At 39.7% G+C, this 22,664-nt stretch overlaps 1 protein-coding gene across 14 annotated transcripts in view; it reads right to left on the reverse strand.

Annotated features, from left to right (window-relative positions):
• The window catches only part of UNC80 (unc-80 subunit of NALCN channel complex), a 215,487-nt gene extending 198,831 nt beyond the window's left edge, over window positions 1-16,656 (reverse strand). For 13 of the 14 annotated variants that reach the window (XM_077885394.1, XM_077885390.1, XM_077885389.1 and 10 more), the window contains exons 1-5: window positions 16,424-16,655; window positions 15,383-15,431; window positions 12,401-12,557; window positions 11,249-11,550; window positions 1,983-2,106 (exon numbers count right to left, since the gene is read on the reverse strand). In XM_077885394.1, the coding sequence (XP_077741520.1) occupies window positions 1,983-2,106; window positions 11,249-11,550; window positions 12,401-12,557; window positions 15,383-15,431; window positions 16,424-16,515 (724 nt within the window). In that variant the 5' untranslated portion in view covers window positions 16,516-16,655. Of the gene's footprint in view, window positions 1-1,982; window positions 2,107-11,248; window positions 11,551-12,400; window positions 12,558-15,382; window positions 15,432-16,423 lie in introns of all 14 variants that reach the window. The other variant, XM_077885391.1, reaches the window with a different exon arrangement.
• Window positions 16,657-22,664: the final 6,008 nt, after the last annotated feature.

Raw genomic sequence — 22,664 nt, forward strand, 5'->3', positions numbered from 1 at the left:
TACAATAACCCTATCAGACATATAGTATATTATTAGACCCATTTTACAGATAAAGATACTAAGGCACAGAAAGTTTAACTTGCCCAAGATCATCTGACCCTTACGTGAAGGTTCACGCCCAGGCTTTCTGGCTGTGCTTTTATGACCACATGAAGCTTCCCCTATGGAAAGATTCAAGTCAGTTACATCTTTTCCTGAGGACTGGGAACAGTGGGAAGTGAAGATGACCATGCCATATCAGAATTCTGAGTAAACAGATGTTGAGAAAGGGATTTACCAAGGTCACAAAACAAGAGATCTAGGGGTGTTACGCCCATGCCATGCTTTTTCTTCTGGTCATGTATCTGAGCTGAGTTTAATTTCACTTCAGATGCTGGGTACCATTTCACGACACAGGCATCAGGTAGAGAGGAAAAGAACTCACTGTGAATATCATCTCAGCAGCAAAAGGATGGTGATGTGAACAGCCCCAGTGATTCATGAGGGATATGATTTAATAGTTTTAATACATCTGTTAAATAATAGTTTATATAGTAATGAGAAAGAGAGAGAGACCTAAATGTAAAATGACCTCTTTATTTAAAAGGAAAGTGATGACTTAAAAACATGAAAAAGATTCCTTAATCAACATAAAGATATGTCTTTTTCAGTAATAGTTTTGTTTTACTGTAGCACGTTTTATTTTCTTCTGTCCGATTTCTATTGTTTTTGAGTTTTTTAACCTTGTACATCTGTCTTCACGCTCAGATTGTTTAATTCAATGAAATTAACCTCATTCCATCCATGGAATCTGAAATAGATCACTTCTGGCTATGACATCGTTACTTATTTAGCTCCTTGCTATTTGAACCTTATGACAGAATGTTATTCTTGAATTTATAACTTATTTCACTGGTTAATGTATTATACACATTAATCCTGGAATCAGTCTGCTTTTACTATATGAAAAATTTTATCTTTTATGATAGTAAGCATGATTTGTCATGATAAGTATCTTATCATTTACATGAATAATATGGCACTCTTTTATTTAGAAAATCCTTTAACACATTATGTACCTTGCAAAGTTATGTTATGAGGGAAAATACATAGGAACTTCTTTGTGGTTTCCTTCCCCTTATGAAGCTCTTTTACATGCATAATCTTCCACTGTCTGCAGAAAAATCTTATGAAGCTAATTATATATACATACATATGTATATATAAATATAAATATATCATACATCTATAGATGTACCATATAATTTATCTCTTTCTAAACATTATCAATGCTAAAAGTTTGGTTGGGCATAGAAGGATGGAATTTATTTAAGCTATAAAATGGGCACTTTATGTGGATTCTAATTGACTCCACACTAAGAGGCCATATAAGGTGGTATTATTTTCTCCCTTTTAAAGAAATAAGAACACTCAGATTAGGTGCATCTGTAGTAAGAAAGAGATCTGGAGTGAAGCATGAGCCTTTCAGGTAGTGTTGGTCTCTCTACAATTCACCAATAAGATTACTTCATTAGACAATTCCTATAGTGAAACAGTTTGATAGCAAATAAACACGAACACAAGATTAGTAAGGACCTGTAAGATTGTCTACTATGATGATAATCATGATGAAATAATTATAATAACAGCTTATTCACTATGTGCCTGGATTTCTTCTAAGTAATTTTACATATAATTAATTCATTTATTCTTCCTAACAACTCATAATTACTAGCAATATTATATTTTAACTCCTGTTTTACTTAGGAGGAAACTGAGGCACAGGATTGAAATGACCTATTCAAAGCCACATGACTCAACAGCATGTGCCCCTGGTTTAGTTTCTCATCACATGACTGAGCCCTGAGCCTGGGGTACTAAAAAGGCTCCCTGGAGAAATTTTCAACCTCTTGGTTCCTTAAGGGCAAATCATTCCATCTCCTTTACTTCTGCATATGAGAGAGTCTGCTAAGACTGTCGCACTGGGCGTCCAAGTTACAAACCTGTAATGATGTTCCTGATAGGCTTTACCAGGGCTGTGAAGCCAGAGACTTCAGGCTGTCTGTGCTCCCACATGGGCTGCCATATAACAAGCCCACTGGCCAGTCGGAACGTAAGGTCAGATTCCTGGAGGAAGAGAAGATCTATGTCCAATAACTGGCTTGTAACTGATGGAGGGATCCAGTCATTGCAATGATTAATATCATTCACAAGGTTATTGTCAAAGTAGGCTGATCTTCTAGACCTTCTTTCATCACACAGATGAATGTTCCTAGGTAAACCAGTATCCCTAAGTTATTACCACAATGACTATAGAAACCACGGTGGTCTGCTTTTGGCAAAACTAATCATTAAAATGCAGCTTTGGACAAAGCATGAAACACAAGTTATTGTTTTGTGTTAGCAGTGATCAAGGCCTGTTTTTTTCAAGAGTCTTGGCAGATCTCTTGTGGTTATCATTATTATTCCTCTTACTTATTTGTCCTTCTTTTTCCCCTCTTAAATCAATATCCTCAGATAGTGGCTATTTTGACTTTCCATTCTTCAGGCCGTCTCTTGTTTTTGCCCTTCGTGGAATCAGGAACATATATTTAGACAATTCTAATTTATTGTCAGTAATGTTGCCTTCTCAGCAATCTCTAATTCCTTGAAGGTCTATCAGGCATTCTCCTCCTTCCAAAGCACCTGGCATCATCACAATATTCAACACAGCATTAGAAATTGGGTGCACAATAGGAGCTCAATAAGTACTTGCTGAATTGCACTGACCCTACAACCCATACTCACTCAGTTTATCTATAATTTAAAGTCTCTTCCAGGGAGCACATTCTCCACTTCATCATTACATCATTTTGAGAGGCTAAGATGTTTAAATGCAATGTCATATTGTATAAGTATATTGTATAAATATATGACATTCTGAAATTACATTTTGAACAACTCAGCCACAAAAAAAGAAAAGAAACAACTCAGCCTCTCAAAAAACAGAGATGGAAGCAGACAACATGATCACAGATTAATGAACACAACTGAGATCCAGGAATTCAGTTAGGGCAGTGATTTCCAACACTAACTTGCATATTATAATCACCTAGGGAGCTTTTACAATCTAGGAGGTCCAGGTCTCACTTCTTCCCCTGCCCAGACCGATCAAATTAGAATGGCTCTGAAGTTCTCTGCTGACTTTCATCTGTAGTCATGGTTAAAAACCAATGTTCTTGAAGAATAAGAAGTAGAAAGAAATTGGAATAAAAGAAAAGTGATCCTGCAAAGGGTGAATCATTGTGGCTCAGCATCAAAGAAATCTCAGTTGGAAAGGCTGGTAAATCCACACATTGATACAGAGGGGCCTCTTTATAAGCTAAGAGACTGGGATCCTGGTGCTCTAGAAGTGCCTATGATGGGAAAGTATCTAGGATCCCCTGTGGAGGGGTTAGGAAAGTACATAAAGCACTTGACCAAATTCGGTCAACATTCAAATATGTATAGACCACCTACTGTATACCTGGTACTCTTTTAGGTTCTGGGCTAGAATAGTGAACAAATCATACAAAAATCCTTGCTCTTCTAGTGCAAAAGAGAAGTAAAGCAGGCGAAGGGATGTCTGCAAGGTGTTGACATTTTTAGACAGAATGGTCAGGGAAGCCCTTGTTGTGAAAGCAGCTTTTGAGTAAAAAGATCTGAATGAAATGAAGGAGCTGCCATGTAGATATTTCAGAAAAAGCATTCCATGAGAAGGGATCAGCAAGTGCAAAGGTCCTAAATATGCCTGGTTTATAAAGAAACAGCCAGGAGACTATGTGCCTGGAGCCAAGTAAATGGTAGAAGAGTAGATGAAAAAAAAAAATAAGGTCAGAGAAGTTATTGAGTTCCAAAAATGTAGGACCTGATAGGTCATTGTAAGGGCTTCAGCAATTACTGAGTAAGACGGGGAGCCACCAGAGGGTTCTGAGTAGTGGCGTGACATTACTGGATGTATGTCTGATAGGATTACTGAGGCTATTAAGAATAGTTCAAGAAAGGGCAAGAGTAGAAAGATAGACCATTTAGGAAGTTATTATTATCATCTAGGTGGAGGATGATTACAGGAGGGTGTTTTTAGAGGGCAGAATGAGAAGTGGTAGATTGTGGATATATTTTGAAAACAGTCTATAGAGGCGTCAAAGATTTTAGGCTTTGATAAAGATAGGCAAGATGAAGGAGGGGCAGGTATGGGGATATCAGGAGCCTAGTCACACACGTGTTAAGTTTGAGATGCCTGTTGGATGTTCAACTAGAGATACAGAGTAAACAGCCTGACAGGCAGAACTAAAGTTAAAGGAACATAGCATTCATTACATGTGGTGTTAGATCCAGCAAGCAGATGATTAAAGCAAGCAAACTTTATCAGATTTGTCTCCAGAAATGTAGAAAGCCAAATCTCAGTTGACCTGGTTTTGATGATTTCATAGCTTCTGAGCTAAGTCCTTTTCCATGTTCCTCATAAGTAATCTCAGCACAAATAAAATCCTAGTGGATGCTGCATCAGAAGGTAGGTGCTCTTATACAGAAACCCTGGCCTTTAACATTGGTTCTATTGATGTTAGCCCTCACTGACAGTTTTTATTTTATTGTATTTGATATATTTCCAACTGGATTGTATATTTTTTGGAGACAAATTGAGATCTCCTTCATGCATTTCTTTTTGAGCATCACACAGACTTGTTGATTAGTTGAGCATAGTTACATTTCGCATTTACATTACATTTACATGGGGCTAAATCAAATCATTCTTTAGACTTGAACACCTGCAGCATGTGTGGCCTCCTCTTATGTTGCTATGTTCTTTTGTAAGTCCTTTCAAGTTGGCTGAATGTATAGACTCTGGGACCTTAATTCCTCTTCCGGAATCCCCCCCAGTGGGTCATCTAATGCTACGTATGCACATATGGCCAGAAAGTTGATAGCTGGAAAAGACAGTATCATTCAAACACCTATGGGGTGGGTGGTCTAGTAAGGTCCTTAGAAAAATCAGAAGACACAGACACAGTAGAATCAGTATCTCCACATTTCAGATGCATTTCTTGCTTTCACTGAAAGCTGTTTCCATTACAGAATGAAACAATTCTAAACATGTTTACTAGTAGTTTAGAGAAATCGAATTTATAAATTATTATTATTTTCAGTTTCATCTTAAAATTGTTTATGTCACACATCTGGATTTTGTGAAAACCTCCTTGAGGACTTGGATTTTTATTCCTTGCTATTTCTCTAGTACTCTGAGTAGTGCCTATCATAGACGAGGCACTCAATAAATATTTATTGAAAGAATAAGTGAATATGATCAAATGATATCACACTTAAATTCCTTAGTTATAATAAATACTCAGCATTTTTCACTAAATTAAATTTAGAATTTGACAAATTTTTAGACTGACTTCATGTGACATATTTGAGGCAGTTATAAATTAAAATCACAGAAGTGATGTTCAGAACTCTGGTTGCATTTCTATACACAGATAATGAAGCAGCAGAAAGAGAAATTAAGAAAACAATCCCATTTATAATTGCATCCCAAATAATAAAGTACCTAGGAATAAGCTTAACCAAAGAGTATGGAAAAAATCAGTGCTCTGTAAACTATAAAACACTGATGAAAGAAGTTGAAGATGACACAAAGAAATGGAAAGACAGTCCCTGCTCATGGATTGGAAGAACAAATGTTGTCAAAATGTCTATACTATCCAAAGCAATCTACAAGCTTAATGCAATCCCTATCAAAATACCAATAGCATTATTCACAGAACTGGAACAAACAATCCTAAAATTTGTATGGACCACAGAAGACCCCAAAGAGTCAAAGCAATCGTGAAGAAGAAAAAATTGGAAGTATCACACTCCCAGATTTCAAGTTATATTGCAAAGCTACAGTAATCAAAACAGTACTAGCACGAAAATAAACACATAGATCAATGGAACAATACAGAAAACCCAGAATTAAACCTACAATTATATGGTCAATTAATCTTCAACAAAGGAGGAAAGAACATGCAGTGGGAAAAAAGTTTCTTCCACAAATGGTGTTGGGAAAACTGAACAGCCACATGCAAAAGAATGAAACTGGACCTCTTTATTACATCATACATAAAAATAAATTCAAAATGGGTTAAGGACCAAAATGGATTAAAGACCTGAAACCATAAAAATCCTAGAAGAAAACACAGGCAGTAATGTCTCTGGCATAGCCACAGCAACATTTTTCTAGATATATCACCTGAAGCAAGGGAAATAAAAGCAAAAATAAACTATTGGGACTCTATCAAAATAAAAAGCTTTTGTATAATGAAGGAAAAAGTCAACAAAACTAAAAGGCAACCTACCGAATGGGAGAAGATATTTGCAAATGACATATCTGATAAAAGACAAGTATCTAAAACATATAAAGAACTTCTAAAACTCAACACCCCCAAAATAAGTAATCCAATTAAAAAATGGGCAGAAGACACAAACAGACATCTCTCCAAAGAAGACATACAGATGGCCTACAAATACATGAAAAGATGCTCAATCTCACACACCACCAGGGAAATGCAAATTCAAAACCACAATGAGATATCACCCCACACCTGTCAGAATGGCTAAAATCAAAAACACAAGAAACAAGTATTGGTAAGGATGTGGAGAAAAAAAAAAACCCTCTCACACTGCTGGTGGGAGTGCAAATTTGTGCAACCACTATGGAAAGCACTATGGAGGTTCTTCAAAATGTTAAAACTAGAACCACCCTATGATCCAGTAATCACACTACTGGGTATTTACCCAATAAATAAGTTTTAAAAAACCAATTCCAAGGGATACAGGTGCCCCTAACTTTTTACAGTATTATTTATAATATCCAGATTATGGAAGCAGGCGAAGTGTCGTCCATCAATAGAAGAAGGGATAAAGAAGATGTGATATATAGATTCACAATGGAATATTATCCAGCCATGAAAAAGAGTGAAATCTTGTCATTTATAATGACATGGATGGAGAGAGAATATAATACTAAGTGAAATAAATAAGAGAAAGAAAAATCCCATATGATTTCACTCATGTGTGGAATTTTAAAATTTAAATTCAATTTGCCAACATACAGCATAACACCCAGTGCTCAACACATCATGTGCCCTCCTTAGTGCCCATCACCCAGTTACCCTATCCCCCCACCAATTCCTCTTTCATATGTGGAATTTAATAAACAAAACAAATGATCAAAGAAAAAAAAGAGAGAGGAGAGACAAACCAAGAAACAGATTCTTAACTATAGAGAACTGATGACTACCAGAGGGAAGATGGGTTATCATAAAGCTAGAGGAAGAGAGGAATGGATCTTAAATGTAGTTGTGAAGGATGGAGAAGAGTTTTCTAGGCAGAAGGGCAGGGCAGGAAAGCATTCTAGGACTAGCATGAGAATAGGCCTGGTAGAAAGCATGTTATGTTCCTGGGGAGACTCCAAGGAACTCGCAGGCAGGAGGATTAGTTAGAAGAGGGCCCAGTTACTAGAATAAAGATCTGGAGTTTCACTTGCTGTTATGATGAGAAATCAACAAATTACTTTAAGCATGTTGGTGATACAGTCAGATCTACATAGATCACTTTAGTGTTGATTCAATTTAGTGTTGAAATTTGATGAGACAATTCAGGAGACTGTGAATCCAGTTAGAAAGTGGTTTCAGCAGGATTTCAGCCTCCCACACCTCCTGCAGCACCATGTCATAGAAGAGCCCCAACACACAGCACTGTCTGTGGAAGTGCTGCTTGGCAATGGGAAGGAGTAAAGTCAAGAAAAAGAATGACAAGGTGGGCATCACAGAGTTTGGACACCACAGAGTTTCCACACCACCACTCTGTAGAAACACCAGTCTGGATGGTTGTGTGATTTGCCCCCAGGAATGTGCAAGTATCTGGGGGTAGGGGTAGAAGTGGAATTGGGTCATTACCTGGGGTTGGAATATTGACGGACAATGTAAAGGAAGGAGAGGGAGATAAAGGACATCAAATGATGCTGGTGAGGAGCAGTCCACACAGGTATAGTAGGGACAAGAGGGTGGAAACCTAAGGCAGTGATTGTCAATCAGGGGCAATTCTCACCCCCTGCTCACCCACTTGGGGGGACATTTGGCAGTGTCTGAGGTCATTTGTGGCTGTCACAACTCAAAAGGAGGAGGTGATACTAGTATCTGGTGACTAGGGGCCAGGAATGTGTCTGGTAGCCTACACAGCACAGGACAATGTCCCACAAGGAAGAATTATTTGGCCCCAAATGACAACAGTGCCAAAGCAGAGAAACCCTGACCTAAGGACTATACATTCCCTGACTACATGTAAAAAAGCAAACAGCTCACACAGGTGAGGTGAAGGAGAAAGCCTTGTGGAGAAAAAAAAAAAAAAAAAAAGATTAAAAAAAAAAAAGAAAGCCTTGTGGAGAAACTTATTGACTCATTAATATTTTTTATTCCCTATAGCATCTGGAACAAGATTCCCTTCATAGTCATAATAAAATGATGAAATAATAATATGTTAGTAATAACAGCTAATAATCTTTATTATGATTTAGTCATGGTACCATGTTTTATATGCATTGTCTTATTCCCTTAAAAATGCTCCAATACTCCCTTATAAATGCTCCAGGGCATTAGTAACACTTGAGGGTCTTGAGCCAGAAACTATCTGTGTACTCTCTCCCCTAAGAGAGGATCTGGCTCCCCTTCTAATAATAATGCAAAATACGAAGAGTGATAAAATGCCAACGCTAAAAGCAACTAACATTTAATACCCTTTCACGTGTAATGTTGAGCACTATCATACGTTTCATCACAGTGCCCCACAAAACTATTCTCACGTCCAACTTATACTTGAGGAAAACTGAGGCTTGCTCTATGTCCCATAGTAGGGAATAGCAACCGTAGGATCAAATGCAGGCCTGTTTCCAAGACTTGGATGCTCAGCCATGTCTTCAAATGAAATTACAGCCATTCCCATCAGTACTGTATTTTCACATTTTTTTAATTCAGAGGATATTTCTCCACAGACAGACATCTCTATGGGCTCTCACTATTTAAAGAAGCCTTCTTTCCCGTCCTCTCCATTTTAAGGACTATATCTACATATCATCACTACTCTTAGCACCTGGATCAGCCTCTGATAATAATTTGGTTTTACTCACTTATTAAATAGTTATTGAGTACTTCATTTTGGCCAGACAGTATTCTAGACATTGCAATACAGTGTGACCCGAATAGGCAATGTCCTTTTGCTCAAGAATTCTGTTCTAGTGGGGGTGATGCCACGAACATGCAAACAACCGCAGAAAATAATTTCGGGTACTGATAAGTGCAAAGAGGGAAAAAAATGTGTGGTCATGTGCTAGTGACACTAAAGTAGCCAGGAAAATTCTTCCTGAGATGGTGATGTTTCATACAGAAGGAAAAACCAGCACAGGACTTGAAAGCAAGAGTGAGTGTGACGGCGAGCCTCAGAGCTTGGAGGCTAGTGAGGGAGAGAAAGCCTATTGACTATCTACATGGAGGGAGATGGGGCTGAGAAAGTGAGCAGGAGCCTGGACCTGCTGGCCCCCTAAGCCAGGGAATGGCCTCTATTAGAACAATGCTTTTTAGTAAGTCTAAGCATCATAAAAGACTTTTTAAAATGGAAAGTCAAAGATTAAAAAAAAAAGGAAAGTCAAAGATTTTAAAGTAGCCATTTAATTTGATTTCATGACATTTAAAATTTTTAGTATGTTTCTTTATTTTTTTAAGATTTTTACTTTTGAAATTTTATTTGAATTCAATTTGCCAACATATAGTATGTTTCATGGACAACGTGGCCAGTGCATGCAAAGCACTTTCGGAATTTACAAAGCACTTTTAGGAATTCTATTCCTAGCAGCAATGGGACAGTGTCAAACGACAGTGAATTAAAACAATTTTTTAAAAGATTTTATTTATTTGAGAGAGTGAGCAAGCACGAGCAGCAGGAAGGACAGAGGGAGAGGGAGAAGCAGACTCCCCACTGAGCAGGGAGTCCGACACAGGGCTGGATCCCAGGACCATGGGACCATGACCTGAGCTGAAGGCAGACGTTCAACTGACTGAGCCACACAGGTGCCCCAAGTGAAAGTGAATTTTAAATAAAACTAAAATGAATGAAAAGACTTACTAGTTTATTCTCCATATAGTAACTATTAATGGTCACAACCACCTATCTATATGTATGTACACACGGACACTTACGCACACACAAAAATATAACTTGAACCATCCATACATTAGGATTCAAATATTCTATTGAGGAACACTTGAGTATATCAATTTCTTCTTATCCCTTAATTTAGCACTCAGATGGAACACTATAATTTATTCATTCACAGAAATAACAAATAGATCTTGATTTCTCTCCATGTGTTGGGACTATGCTTTCTTTACATATATTCACCTTGTGTTAGTGGTATCCACAAGTGTATCTAATGGAAGATCCAAGAGATTAAGTAATATCACCAAGATCACACAGCTAGAGAGTGGTGGCACAGTAACTTCAAATGATATTATCTCTTTCAGACCCAAGGGATACTTGTATATAATTACATTTTAATACAATTGGTCTCCATGTAATCCTACTTTTTGTATTTTAAACTTTAATATTTTGAAAAGCAATTCTCAATTCTACAACACTGTCGAAAAGTCCACAGTATGTATAAGCCGTTTAAAATTTCTGCTCTAGACCCACATTATAAAAGAGATAGCTTACAAGGTGCTGTACAAATACAAAAAAGATACAATTCCGTTTACCTGGAGAGTTTCAGAGGAACAGATCTGTGGAAATGATGACATTGAGGTTGAGGCTTGAAAATCATTAGGGGAACAGAAGAAAGAGGGCAGAGCAAACAGCAAGGACATATTCAAGGAATGGCTCCCAGAGCTGGATCATGAAGATGCCAGTAGGGACTGGCAAATGACAAATTAAAAGAAGAAGGTCATCCTTGACCTTATACCTTATATTTAATATGTTGGACATTATCTTGGGGCAGAAGGAGAATCATTGAAGATTTTCAGTAGGTAAATGACATGCTGCGAACTGTGTTTTTGAAATAATGTCCAGTGGTTTGATATAGAAAGGAAGCCGTCCATGTCTTGGCTTGCTACGAGATCATATACAGACAAGGACAACCAAATATGGAAATATGAAAACACCATCTGAGGCCCACCTCACCTCTATCCCCCCATCAGCGTAATACTAGTCCTCTCCTTACCTTGATCCTGTGTACCAGAGGAGCGAACAGAAACACAAAGAGCTCCACAGTGGCCATGGAGTTCTGGAAGATCTTCCTGCGGTTGTTCTCTTCTTCATCATTGGAGCTGCTGTGGCAAGGCTGCCCTGGGGAACCTTGGTTTTCTACTTGGTGGATGAACGCACTGCTGCTGCCACCCCAGCTGGAGCCACGGTCTGTGCCCCCAAATCGCTCACTATTGCAGTCCTGGGGAGCTTCTAGGAGCATCCAGTGCAGGGTGTGAAGGAGCTTTGTCTCAGCAACACCAAGTTTATCCTGGTGGCCTGCATGGGGATAGTCACAGAGTCAAATTAAGACAAACTCTGCTACCAGAACAATGGATAGCCACCCTGGGTATGGGAAGAACATCTTTGTTTTGCTCTGCATTTGATTTCCTGGGAGACACTAGCATTTCTCTACACTTCTTTCAACCACTGCTGGAAGGGCTCATTCTTGTTTTGGGGCTTTCTAACTGGCTACAATCTCTGCAGCATAATGTACTGTCAGAGGAGGAGAAACGGCATGCGTCATACCTCCTCAGTCGGATACCCACATATATCTCCAAATAGGCAGCAAGGTGGTTAAGAGCACAGGCTCTGAAGATAGCAACGACTCTACTTTAGACAGTGTGACCAAGAAACCCCCTCTATAAAGGGAACATTTGAGCAGAGACTCAAATAAGGGGAAAGAACTGGATGGAAAAGAGCACATATGCAAACGAGGAATCCGCAAGATAATCCAAAAAAGAAGAGTCTTTATGCACACGTATACACATACACACAGTACTACCAGGCACAAGGGGTCCCCCTTTGGGAGTTGAGAGAGCAGAAGGGAAATCTGATTGGAACTCATCTTGGATGGGGGATAGTCTTTAACTCCCCTGTAATGTTTTAATGTTAAAAAGGAAAATATATTCGCATATAAGTTATAAAATTCAAAATTTAAAAATGGGAGAGCCGGGGCCTTCACTGGGAAAATGGATATCATTGTGGTAGCAACGTGAGGGGGCTTTTATGAGAATTAAATGAGATAATGTGCATTCAGTGCTTGCGAAAAGCATAAGCACTCGATAGATGCTGTTACCACGAGTGCTGACGACCATGTGCCGCGAAGAAGCAATGCGGAGGGACCAACCTAACTTGTTTCTGTTGGAAAGCAGGGTTGCCGTGCAGTGGAGGACGTGAGGCAAAGCAGCTTGCACCAGCTCCCATCTGGAAATGCTCTGGATGGCTTCAGAGAGGGCTGGGGAGAGGCCGTGCAGCTTGTTTTCTACCAACACTCGTTCAAAGGACTGCAGATACCCAAAAAGAAGAAAAAAAAATCATGTAAAATAAGGAATTGAAGATCATGACTATCAAGAAACTAGGGATCGAGGTACTACAAAGACACAAATCCCTGGATCAAATTTTTTAGACACTCACATTGCATTTCATGTTATCATGGGTCCGTGATAATTTCTTTTCAATCATTTTAATCATTTTTAGGTTTTTGAATTAAAATACGGGACTTGAGTTATTAAGTGAGTTTTATTTTCACCCAAATGAGCTTCCTCTAATAAAAGAACACAGCACCACATTTAATTCAGGCAATTCTGTAACAGTTTATAAAATGCTGCTAAGGCATCCAAAGGGGCTGTCGCAACTGCGGAACAAAGTGAAATGTCTTTTGGGAAAATGTCTTGAGGACAGTGTGGATGTCAATGTTCAACAAATGTTAAATAAGATACAACTCTTTCAAGAAATCTGATTTGAGGGTCGCTGAATTATTTCATGTCCTTGTCAATAACCTGGCACAGAACATTCCTCACCTAATGCCTGTAATCATAGAAATACTTAATATATCTGTTGAATAAAAATGAAAGGGAGGGAGAGAAGACTGGAGGGAAATAAGTCATAAGCTTTGCTGGTTTATTAAATCATCTATCTTGGCCAGGGATACTTTCAGAGAGTGGAGCATCCCAGAACGAATGTGACCTAGGCAGTTGTTGTTATTTGAATGAGGAGGAGGATAGCACTCTAAAGTGCTATAAAGCATAGCTACCAAATATTGAAATAAATCTGGTAAATATTTGGCTTGTGTGAACTGAGCCTGATTTCTCCTTTATGCCCCGTGTGATCAGGAAAACCATGGAAGTGTGCCCTAGGGTGATCATAATACAGACTCCAAGTATTCAAGCTGTAGTATTATTAAGGATATCAGAGAAAAAGACATGGCTTCATTCAGAGATTCCAAAGAAAACTAATTACCTTTTGGTTCAAAACAGGAAAATAAGAAATTCACCTTCATAATGAAAGGCATGCTAAGGTTTCGGTAAGGAGTGTAAACAGAGATGAGGTTTTGTTTTGGTTTTTAAACTAAATAAAGACAGATCCAAAAGCTTTTAAATTCTTCAGCCCTCAGGTATCTAAGGATTCATTAAGTAAAGGGTGAGTATGTTGGGCATTAAAGGATTATAAAGAATTTATACAGTCTTGCTGAATACAGTTTAGAAGATGAGTTGCATTATTTTATAATATCAGGGCACTCTGGGTACTTAATATCATTTTCTTCCTAAATATCACTAATATAACTCATTATTTTTAAACCCTGAAAATTGCTTTCTACATTTTTATTTCTCTATCTATGTGACTTAGTTATTTAATATTGTATGACTACATTAAAAATGCCAGATCTTTGCCAAGAACAGGGAAAAGTCAGGATATTAAGATAGTATAATTGCAAGCATGATTTATGGAAGCCTCAGTGATTTTTTTAAGTGTCAAATTACTCTTACTTGAAGTAAGTACAACAAATTCCATTAAAAGGTCCTTACTAAAAGATTATATTTTAAAAATATCTCCGTAGCAACTTTGAAGAGCAGGAGTTAGAATAAAACAAAGCCCTAGTTGAGTGTGTGTCCCTGTGTGTTTAAAACTCTATAGTTGGCTTTCATCATTTTTAATGACCCTAACACATTTCAGAACTCCTTCCCAGAAGGTCATCTATGTGATCATTTGCAAATTTTCATGGCAAGGCCCAAATGGGGAGGTTTCCACTTTTAGGTTATAATATATGAAATGTGAAGACCTTTATTGGAGTTCAAAATTTTAATGAAATCTAAGAAGAGTTCATTTCATTTTTGCTTTATGATTTCATGTCTTTTGTTTTCAATTCGTGATTTGGACATTTTTAGGGACATGGGATTCCCTTTGCCTCTCAGGACAAGTGCACTCTATAGAGTATAAATACTAGTAGCATTATTTCCATAATTATTTTATATCATTTATTTTCAGGCTTGCACAAACCATGCAAGACACAGAAGTTTAGAACTGCTATGACTTTGAGAAGTTCACGGGCACTCATCTCATTAACTTCCACCATAACAGTCGTGATACTGTTGATTAAAGATTGGACTTCTTGGGGCACCTGGGTGGCTCAGTCAGTTAAACATCTGCCTTCTGCTCAGGTCATGATCCCAGGGCCCTAGGATTCACCTACACATCAGCTCCCTGCTCAGAGAGGAGCCTGCTTTTCCCTCTCCCTCTGCCTTCCACTCCCCCTACTTGTGTGCTCTCTCTCACGCTCTGTCAGACGAATAATAATAGAAAAAACTTTAAAAAAAAAAAAAAGATTGCACTTCTTATCTCTCTACTATTTCTTCTACTCCTCTACCCCTATCTACTCTGGGCTAAGTTCTTTTAGACTTTCTCCTCCCCTTTGCTCTTCCCTTACCTATCCCCCCAGCCCCCTTTCACAGTTTTGTCTACCAGTCACATTAGCAGTGCACCTTACCTATCCAATGCTCTTAACAAGGAATCCACTCCACCCCTGCCCCCAGCCACCAGTGCCCCCAGTCTCTTTTCTTGATCCATTTTTCTCCATAGTGCTTATCACTATCTGGCTTACTATGTATTTTACTTATTTGGAGAGGCTTGACTTCCTGCTACTAGAATGCAAACTGTATTTTGATTATTGCTCTATCCCATCATTTGGAACTGTGCCTAGCACATAGTAAGTGCTCAATAATATTTGCTGAGTAAATTAATCTATACAGTCAGTACAGTTTAATGCCTTTCTTTGGGTTGAAATTACCACACCAAATATGGAAATAATCATTAAATGGTGAATATCACATACCACACACGAGGCTTCATATTGCTTCCCCAGTTTAGGCCTCAAAAATGCACTGAAAAATTAATAGAGATAGTTGTTATAAATATAAGTAAAATTATCAGCATCTTTATGACATATTTTTTCAACGGACAAGACATAGTGCTCTAAAACTCAAATTTCATGCCTCCCTATAGCTTGTTAATGAGCAGGTGTTGAACAGCTGACGACATTTGCTTTCACATGTGTAATTACATATATGAAAGAGATGTGGATCTCCACATTTCCTGTATCCACTTTTATTCCAACGACTTTTTTTTCCTAATTAGATTCCAAATTGTCAATGGTCAGGAGTGGTGTATTGCTCGCGTGTATAATTATATCAAAAACTAAAAATGAACACAGTTTGTGGGTTGTGATTTCCAGGACCTAATTTTTTATCTGATAAATTTCAATAATAATAATAATGATGATTGATGATGATGATGATGATGATGAAAACCTTGTTTCCTGGTAATTGGAATAGGTTTCAGGTCTTTCCAGGAAAAACAACAACAACAAAAAAAAAACAAATGCTTATCAAAAATCATCCTCCTCGGGGTCTTGAACCAGGAAGACCACACTGGCTAAATCCGAGCAAAAATGGTTAACAAGTGGGCATAGCAGATATTCGCCAAACAGGAGCTGGAAAAACAACAGGTCACCGGCCTGGAATTACAGCAGGAGATGGAGGGGGAATTGGACGCAAGAGCACAACCAGTCATAATTATCTTTCCTAGTTCCCCGCCCCCTCTTCTTAGGCTTTCTGCCCTCCCACCCCCTAAATAATGTATATATTTATTCGACTGCCAATCTGCGTGTGGCCAAACTTCACGGAAATATTTTTTAAATGCGCGTTTTCTAAGCAGGTGCAGAGGGCTCGCTCTCCAGCCCCAGAGAGGGAGCTGCGGGCTGTGGCGCGGCCTCGGCGGCGGCGGCGGCGGCTGCGGCGGCGGCGGCGGCGGGGACCCGGGCGGCCCCGGGAGCGCCCCCAGCCCCGGGCGGCCGCCGGCCCCGCGCGCCCCTCACCTGGTCTGCCGCCACAGGAAGGTCTGGATGGGCAGCGGGATGCCGCGGCCGCCGTCCTGCTCCTGGCCCTCGGAGCTCTTCCTCTTCACCATGATGGTGGCTCCCGGGAGTCCTCCTGCAGGACCCAGCGCTGGCTCCTCGCCGGCCGCCGCCTCCCGCCGCTCTGCCCAACTCTCATCCCCTCCTTCCCCGAGGCAGAGCCGGCTCTCTCCGCCCCGATCCCCCGTCCCTCGCCCCCTCCCCCGCCCCTCCCGGCGCGCGGAACACGGCTGCGGGAGCAGGGGGGGGCCGGCGGGGCGGAGCGGGGAGGGGGGCGCTCGCTCGAGCAGCCCGCCTCGCCCCCGCGCCCGCGCCCGCGCCCGCGCCCTGCTTTCAGCACCTCCCACCGTGGACAGCGGCCCGCGCCGGCCCGGCCCGCGGGAGCGCGGCGCTGGGGGCGCTGGGGGCGCTGGGGCCGCTGGGGGCGCGGCTGGCAGCGGCGGGCTGGCCCGGGGGGTCCTCGCCCCGCATTGCACGCGGAGCCCCTGGCGCCTCGTCCGCCCGCCGACCCGCGGGGATTCGGCGGCCTTGCCTTCGAGCTGCGCCCCGGGAGCGTCCCCCGTCCTGCTCCCCGACCTCAGCATCCAAAGACCTGTCACGGGCTGGGGGAGGAGGAGCTCCGGGAATCCGCAGAGCAGTCACTAACCCTGGCCTCATTCGCACCTCTAGCAAGGAGGTCAGGAGTCCACCCTTGGGTTTTAGCAGAAGGAGCACATGAAAATGATCAGAAGCGTAAACAAGCAAGGAAGGGAGCAAGCTTGCCTTGAAAGTTTGCTAATGTGAGAGTTTATTTTAAAATGGTGACCACAGGTAACTAACCAGATTCTGCTAAAGCAGAAACCAGTGGTGGGGATCACTTAATTATAACTTGAGAAATAACGTTCCAATCAGGCTTTTAGGAAATGTTGTTTAGGGCAGCCTGGGTGGCTCAGTGGTTTAGCGCTTGCCTTTGGCCCAGGGTGGGATCCTGGAGACCTGGGATGGAGTCCCACGTCGGGCTCCCTGCATGGAGCCTGCTTCTCTCTCTGCCTCCGTCTCTCATGAATGAATAAATAAAAATTTTTAAAAGAGGAAATGTTAATGTTATTATAGTCCATGAATGTACTTGGGTGAGCCGGTTCATCCCAATGATATCTGCCATTTCCCTTCAGTTGTCATAGTCAAATGGCTCTACGTAGTTTAGAGATGGATTAGTGTTAGGTCTCTTATCTAGCAGCAAAATAAATAGGGGGGGGGGGGATAAAATGAAATAACCGGAGTAGAAAACCATTGCTGTGGAGTAGAAAACCAACAACCTGCAAACAAATACAGTCACACACCTGCTTGAACAAAGATATTGATGTAACACATGAAATAGAGAATGAGACCCCAGGGCCTGATCTCGATAGATAGAAATATTTCCTGTATAATTAACTACTGTGCATCTACTCTGTATAGAGAGAATTATATGGTATATGTCGGCATTTTCAGTCACAAAATTAAATTCTCCATTTAATTTCTTGAAGTAATCTTTTAATGGGAATTTTGAAACAACGAACGATAGAGTCTAATTACAGTTTATTCAATGCATATTTATTGAGTCCTTTTTATACGCCAAGTACTACGCTATATAGATTCCTATTCTTAGGGAACTCGACAGCATTGAAAGGAATATAGACATGGACAGAAAAAGGGTACCATGGGAGGCATGACACAGATTCACTTACAAACAAAGGGACAAGGCAGAAAATATGGGCAGGAATTGGATGGAGAAAGGTTTTGTGTGGCAAGCTACAAAGTTTGGATAAGACTTTAAGTAGGGCAGTAAAAACTTTTGATTCCGTTTAAGTGCAATTGGTATGAGTGGGATGTAGAGGTTATTTTAAATAAACAAGAGTTGTAGATGGGAACCCCAGTCTGGAGATTAGAGAAATATTTCATGAGATGCTGAACCAAGGCCATGACAGCAGAGTTAGAAATAAGGAGATAAGTTTGGATGATATTGCAGAGATATAATTAGTAAGATTCGATAACCAAGTGGGTATGGGGAAAGAAAAAATAGATAGCACAGTGGTTAAGAGCTTCGATCTTGAGCCAGACAGTTTTGTCTCCAGTACTACCTTGTCCTAGATATAATACCCCGGGAAAGGTTCTTGGCCAAGGTTTCCAATAATAGTACCTTTCCCACAGAGATGTCATGTGAGGATTAAATGTTAATACTTATAAAGAATTTAAGAGAGTCCCTAATCTAAACTAAGCCTTTAATAAATATCAAGCAAAGCCCCAAGTTTTCTGTTTTGAGCTACCGAGTAAATGATGATCTCATTCGAAAACAGAAGTTGAAGGGAGAATTATGTTCTTATTTTACGTGCGGTCCATAGGAGCATTAATGAGTTTTCCCTAAGTCTCTACTGGATATTCCAATGGATACCATGAAGAGGCAGCTAGAAATATGGGTATGGGGGGGTTCAGAAGATTCGACTAGGTAGGACAGATCAATTTTTATAGTTAACACTGTGTAAAAAGTAGTTGAAACCATGGAAGTAGTTAAAGTAATCCAGGTAAATATATGGAAAGGGGGAAAAAAGAAGAAGAGCCCAATTTACAAGTCTAGGGGACATCAACTTTAGTCTATTACCACGAAGGATGTTGTTGGGAGTTGACAGTGTAGGATAGAATAGTAAGATAGGCAGAGTTCTAAGTGGGCCTCCAAGATTCCTACCCCCTGGTGTGTGTGTGTGTGTGTGTGTGTGTATGCCTTCTAGCAGTTAAATACTAATCTAGATGCTACTGTGAAAGGATATATTTAAAGCTTAAGGTTTTAAAAATTAACATTTATTTCTTTTAGGTTTACAGAAAAATTAAACCCAAAATACAGATAGTTCTCATATATTCTTCTAGTCCAGTTTTTTCTATTATTATTTTTAAAAAGATTTATTTATTTATTTATTTGAGAGAGGTAGGAGGGGCCTATGAGGGAAAGAGAGAATCTCAAGGAGATTCCCTGCTGAGTGGGAGCCCAATGCAGGGCTCGATCCCACAACCCTGAGATCGTGACCTGAGCCAAAATCAAGAGTTAGACGCTTAACCAACTGAGCTGCCCAGGCATCCCTGGTGTTTTCTTTTATTAACAACTTGCATTTGTGCAGTACATTAGTTATTATTGATGAGCCAATATTCATATGTTATTATTAACTAAATCCATAGTTTAAAGTTCACTGTATCTATTGTGGTTGTACAGATTTTGCCAAATAATGTCATGCATCCATCATTATCCATCATATAGAATGGTTTCATGCCCTCAAAGCCCTCCATATTCTACTTATTTCTCCCTCCCTGATCCCTGGCAAATACTGATTTTTTTAACTGTCTCTACAGTTTAGCTTTTCCAGAATGTCATATAGTTGAAATCATCTAGTATATAGCCTTTCCAGATTGGCTTTGTTCACTTAGTAATATGTATTTAAGTTTTCCCTATGTCTTTCTGAGGCTTGATAGCTCATTTCTTTTTATTGCTGATCAATATTTCAATGTATAGATGTACCATAGTTTGTTTATCCATTCATCTATGAAGGACATGTCAGTTGTTTTCAGTTTTTCATAATTATGAATAAAGATGCTACCAACATTTCACGTGTAGGTTTTGGTATATATGTAAGTTTTGAACTCATTTGGTTAAATACCTAGGGGTACAATTGCTAGATTGTATTTTAATGCTTTGTAGGAACTACCGAACTATCTTCCAACTATCTGTTGTGCTACAGAATTTTTTAAAATTAAGAGACTTGAACATATTTATGGGCCAGAATTAGTCATGGAAGAAGAAAATGTTGAGGATATTTGAGAGAGGGGGATAATAAATTAACAAGGTTCTGGAGGATACTATGTCTGGCACACAGAAACATTAATCATTTTTGGGTAGAAGAATAGTTCCTAAGATGGGAGACAAAAAGGAAGAATGGCTAGAGGCTAAATTAGCAGAAAGCGAAGGATAAGCATATGAGAGGGTTCAGCATGATGACCTATGTCAACTGTGAAGTAATTAGTATGGTCATTTTTTAAAAGCAGTGTTTGGGGAGGAATGGAGCATTTGACAGAAAAAATATTAATAGCATATGACATATTGAATACTTGTTATATGTCAAGTTCTGTTTTAAATCAATCAATTGATCCAAAACCTCTACCATCAACACTTTAAGAAGAGAAAACTGAGACACATGAAGGTCATATAACTTGCCTGCAGTTACATAGTAAGTAATGAAGGAAATGATGAAGTCAGCTTCAAAGTGCTGCCCCAAGTTTTTAGTATAATACTGAGTGTTATGTAGTTGTAAGGGTTTGGAAAAGGTGCTATGGGTCATGTAAGTGAGAACCGCTCAAGGACACACGAGAGAATTACCCTGTTGATGATAGAAGATGAAGAAGAGCTAATAGTCCTTTCCAATTCCAAATGCCCTTAAGGCATTGAGTTATCTAGGGATGGAAGAAATCTGTAATAAGTACTGCCAAGATCAGCATTCAGAATCACACATTAGTGGAGAATCAAGATTACTAGGATGCTTTACTTTTCATATACCCACTTGAAAGCTTCCAAATATTTGTTTTGGCTTTGGGGGGAAAAACCTGCCCTCCTTAAATGCTTTCATCTATACTGCCTTATGCCATGCATTTCTTTTTCAATTCAGATAAATACTGTGCAGGAAAGCTAAGAACTGGGTTAAGCTGATCAATGACGCAATCATAGTTAATAAACCAGCTCTGTTGTAATCACTGCATGCTATTATCTCACTGAGCAGGACTGGATTGGATGTGGAGCTTTCCCAAAGATGGTGCCTAGTGATGGAGTGGCCGTGAGCAGGAGAAAAAGTGGCTGCTGGGGTTTAGAAAGCATGGGAAAGGAAATTGCAAAAAGATCCAGACAGATGTAGCTAAATATATGTCAGCTTTGAAGGTTATCCTCTTTTCAATGGAAGAGTGAATTTTGATAGTGGCCAGATGTTGAGTTGCCAGATGAATATATAAACACTCTTGGCAGATAGGATGAACAGAGAACTCTGACTGGGTCTTGGAAAAAAGATTGCTTCAGTAAGCAGAATCCAGAATGCTCTCATGCAAGTAACATGAGAGCTAGTAGTAATAAAAACACTCATAGTAAGTAATAAAAACAGTTTTTGACAAGAGCCTACCATTAATCTATGGCAACCCATTAGAATTTAAATGTGAATCATGATTGCTGTTATCTTATGTCTGTCAGTAAGAATTGTATGACGGATACATTGGCACTGTAGTTTTGGAGTTTTAGAAGAAAGGCCACATTTACTTTAAGGCCACTCCTGTCATGCAAGAATGGATACGTCCAGTGTGTCTTGGGCTTCCTTAGCCCAAATAGTTGATCTCTCTAAGGCTCTCAGTGGGTAAAACAAAGCTCCACTGTCCATGCTCATTTAAGTTCCTTACTCTGGTTTGCAAGGGTCTTCATCATCTGACTGCATTTCATACAGTTCTTCCTGCTTCACTTGGCTCTAGATGCACTGGCCCTTCAAGACCTTGAATTTTTGGTTTTCTTTCATACCTGTACAAGGCTGGCACCTTTCACTATTCAGGCCTCAGCTCAAATATAACCTCCTCTTATAAGACTGTTTATTAACCTGCCCAAAATGATCCTCTCTATACTGTTTCAGAAATGTTCCACCTATAATCCTTTGTTTTTGACTTCATAAAACCCATCATTTTCTGAGTGTCATATTTACTTATTTTAAGGTTTGTCTGCTCAGCCTAGAGAATAGCAAAAGAATCTGTCAGGTATCCAGAGATAAATCTAACAAAAATATTTAATACTTTTGTGGAAAAGTACAATAAATTGTTTAAAGGCATAAAGACTTACAAAAATACCATGTTCCTAGGTAGGAAGATGCATTTTCATAAAGGTATATTGTTATTTTTAAAATACAATGTTTTTTTCAGGACTTTTCATAAAATCTTAAAAAGAGTTGTTCCTAAAATTCATATAGAAGGACAACGAGTCAAGAATAGGCAAGACAGGGGCACCTGGGTGGCTCAGTGTTTGAGCATCTGCCTTTGGCTCAGGTAGTGATCCTGGGATCGAGTCCTACATCGGGCTCCCTGCAGGGAGCCTGCTTGTCCCTCTGCCTATGTCTCTGTCTCTCTGTGTCTCTCATAAATAAATTAAATCCTTTAAAAAAATGAAGAATAGCCAAGAGAG

The sequence above is a fragment of the Canis aureus genome, chromosome 36 (assembly GCF_053574225.1).
Source record: "Canis aureus isolate CA01 chromosome 36, VMU_Caureus_v.1.0, whole genome shotgun sequence".
NCBI classification, from domain to species: Eukaryota; Metazoa; Chordata; class Mammalia; order Carnivora; family Canidae; genus Canis; species Canis aureus.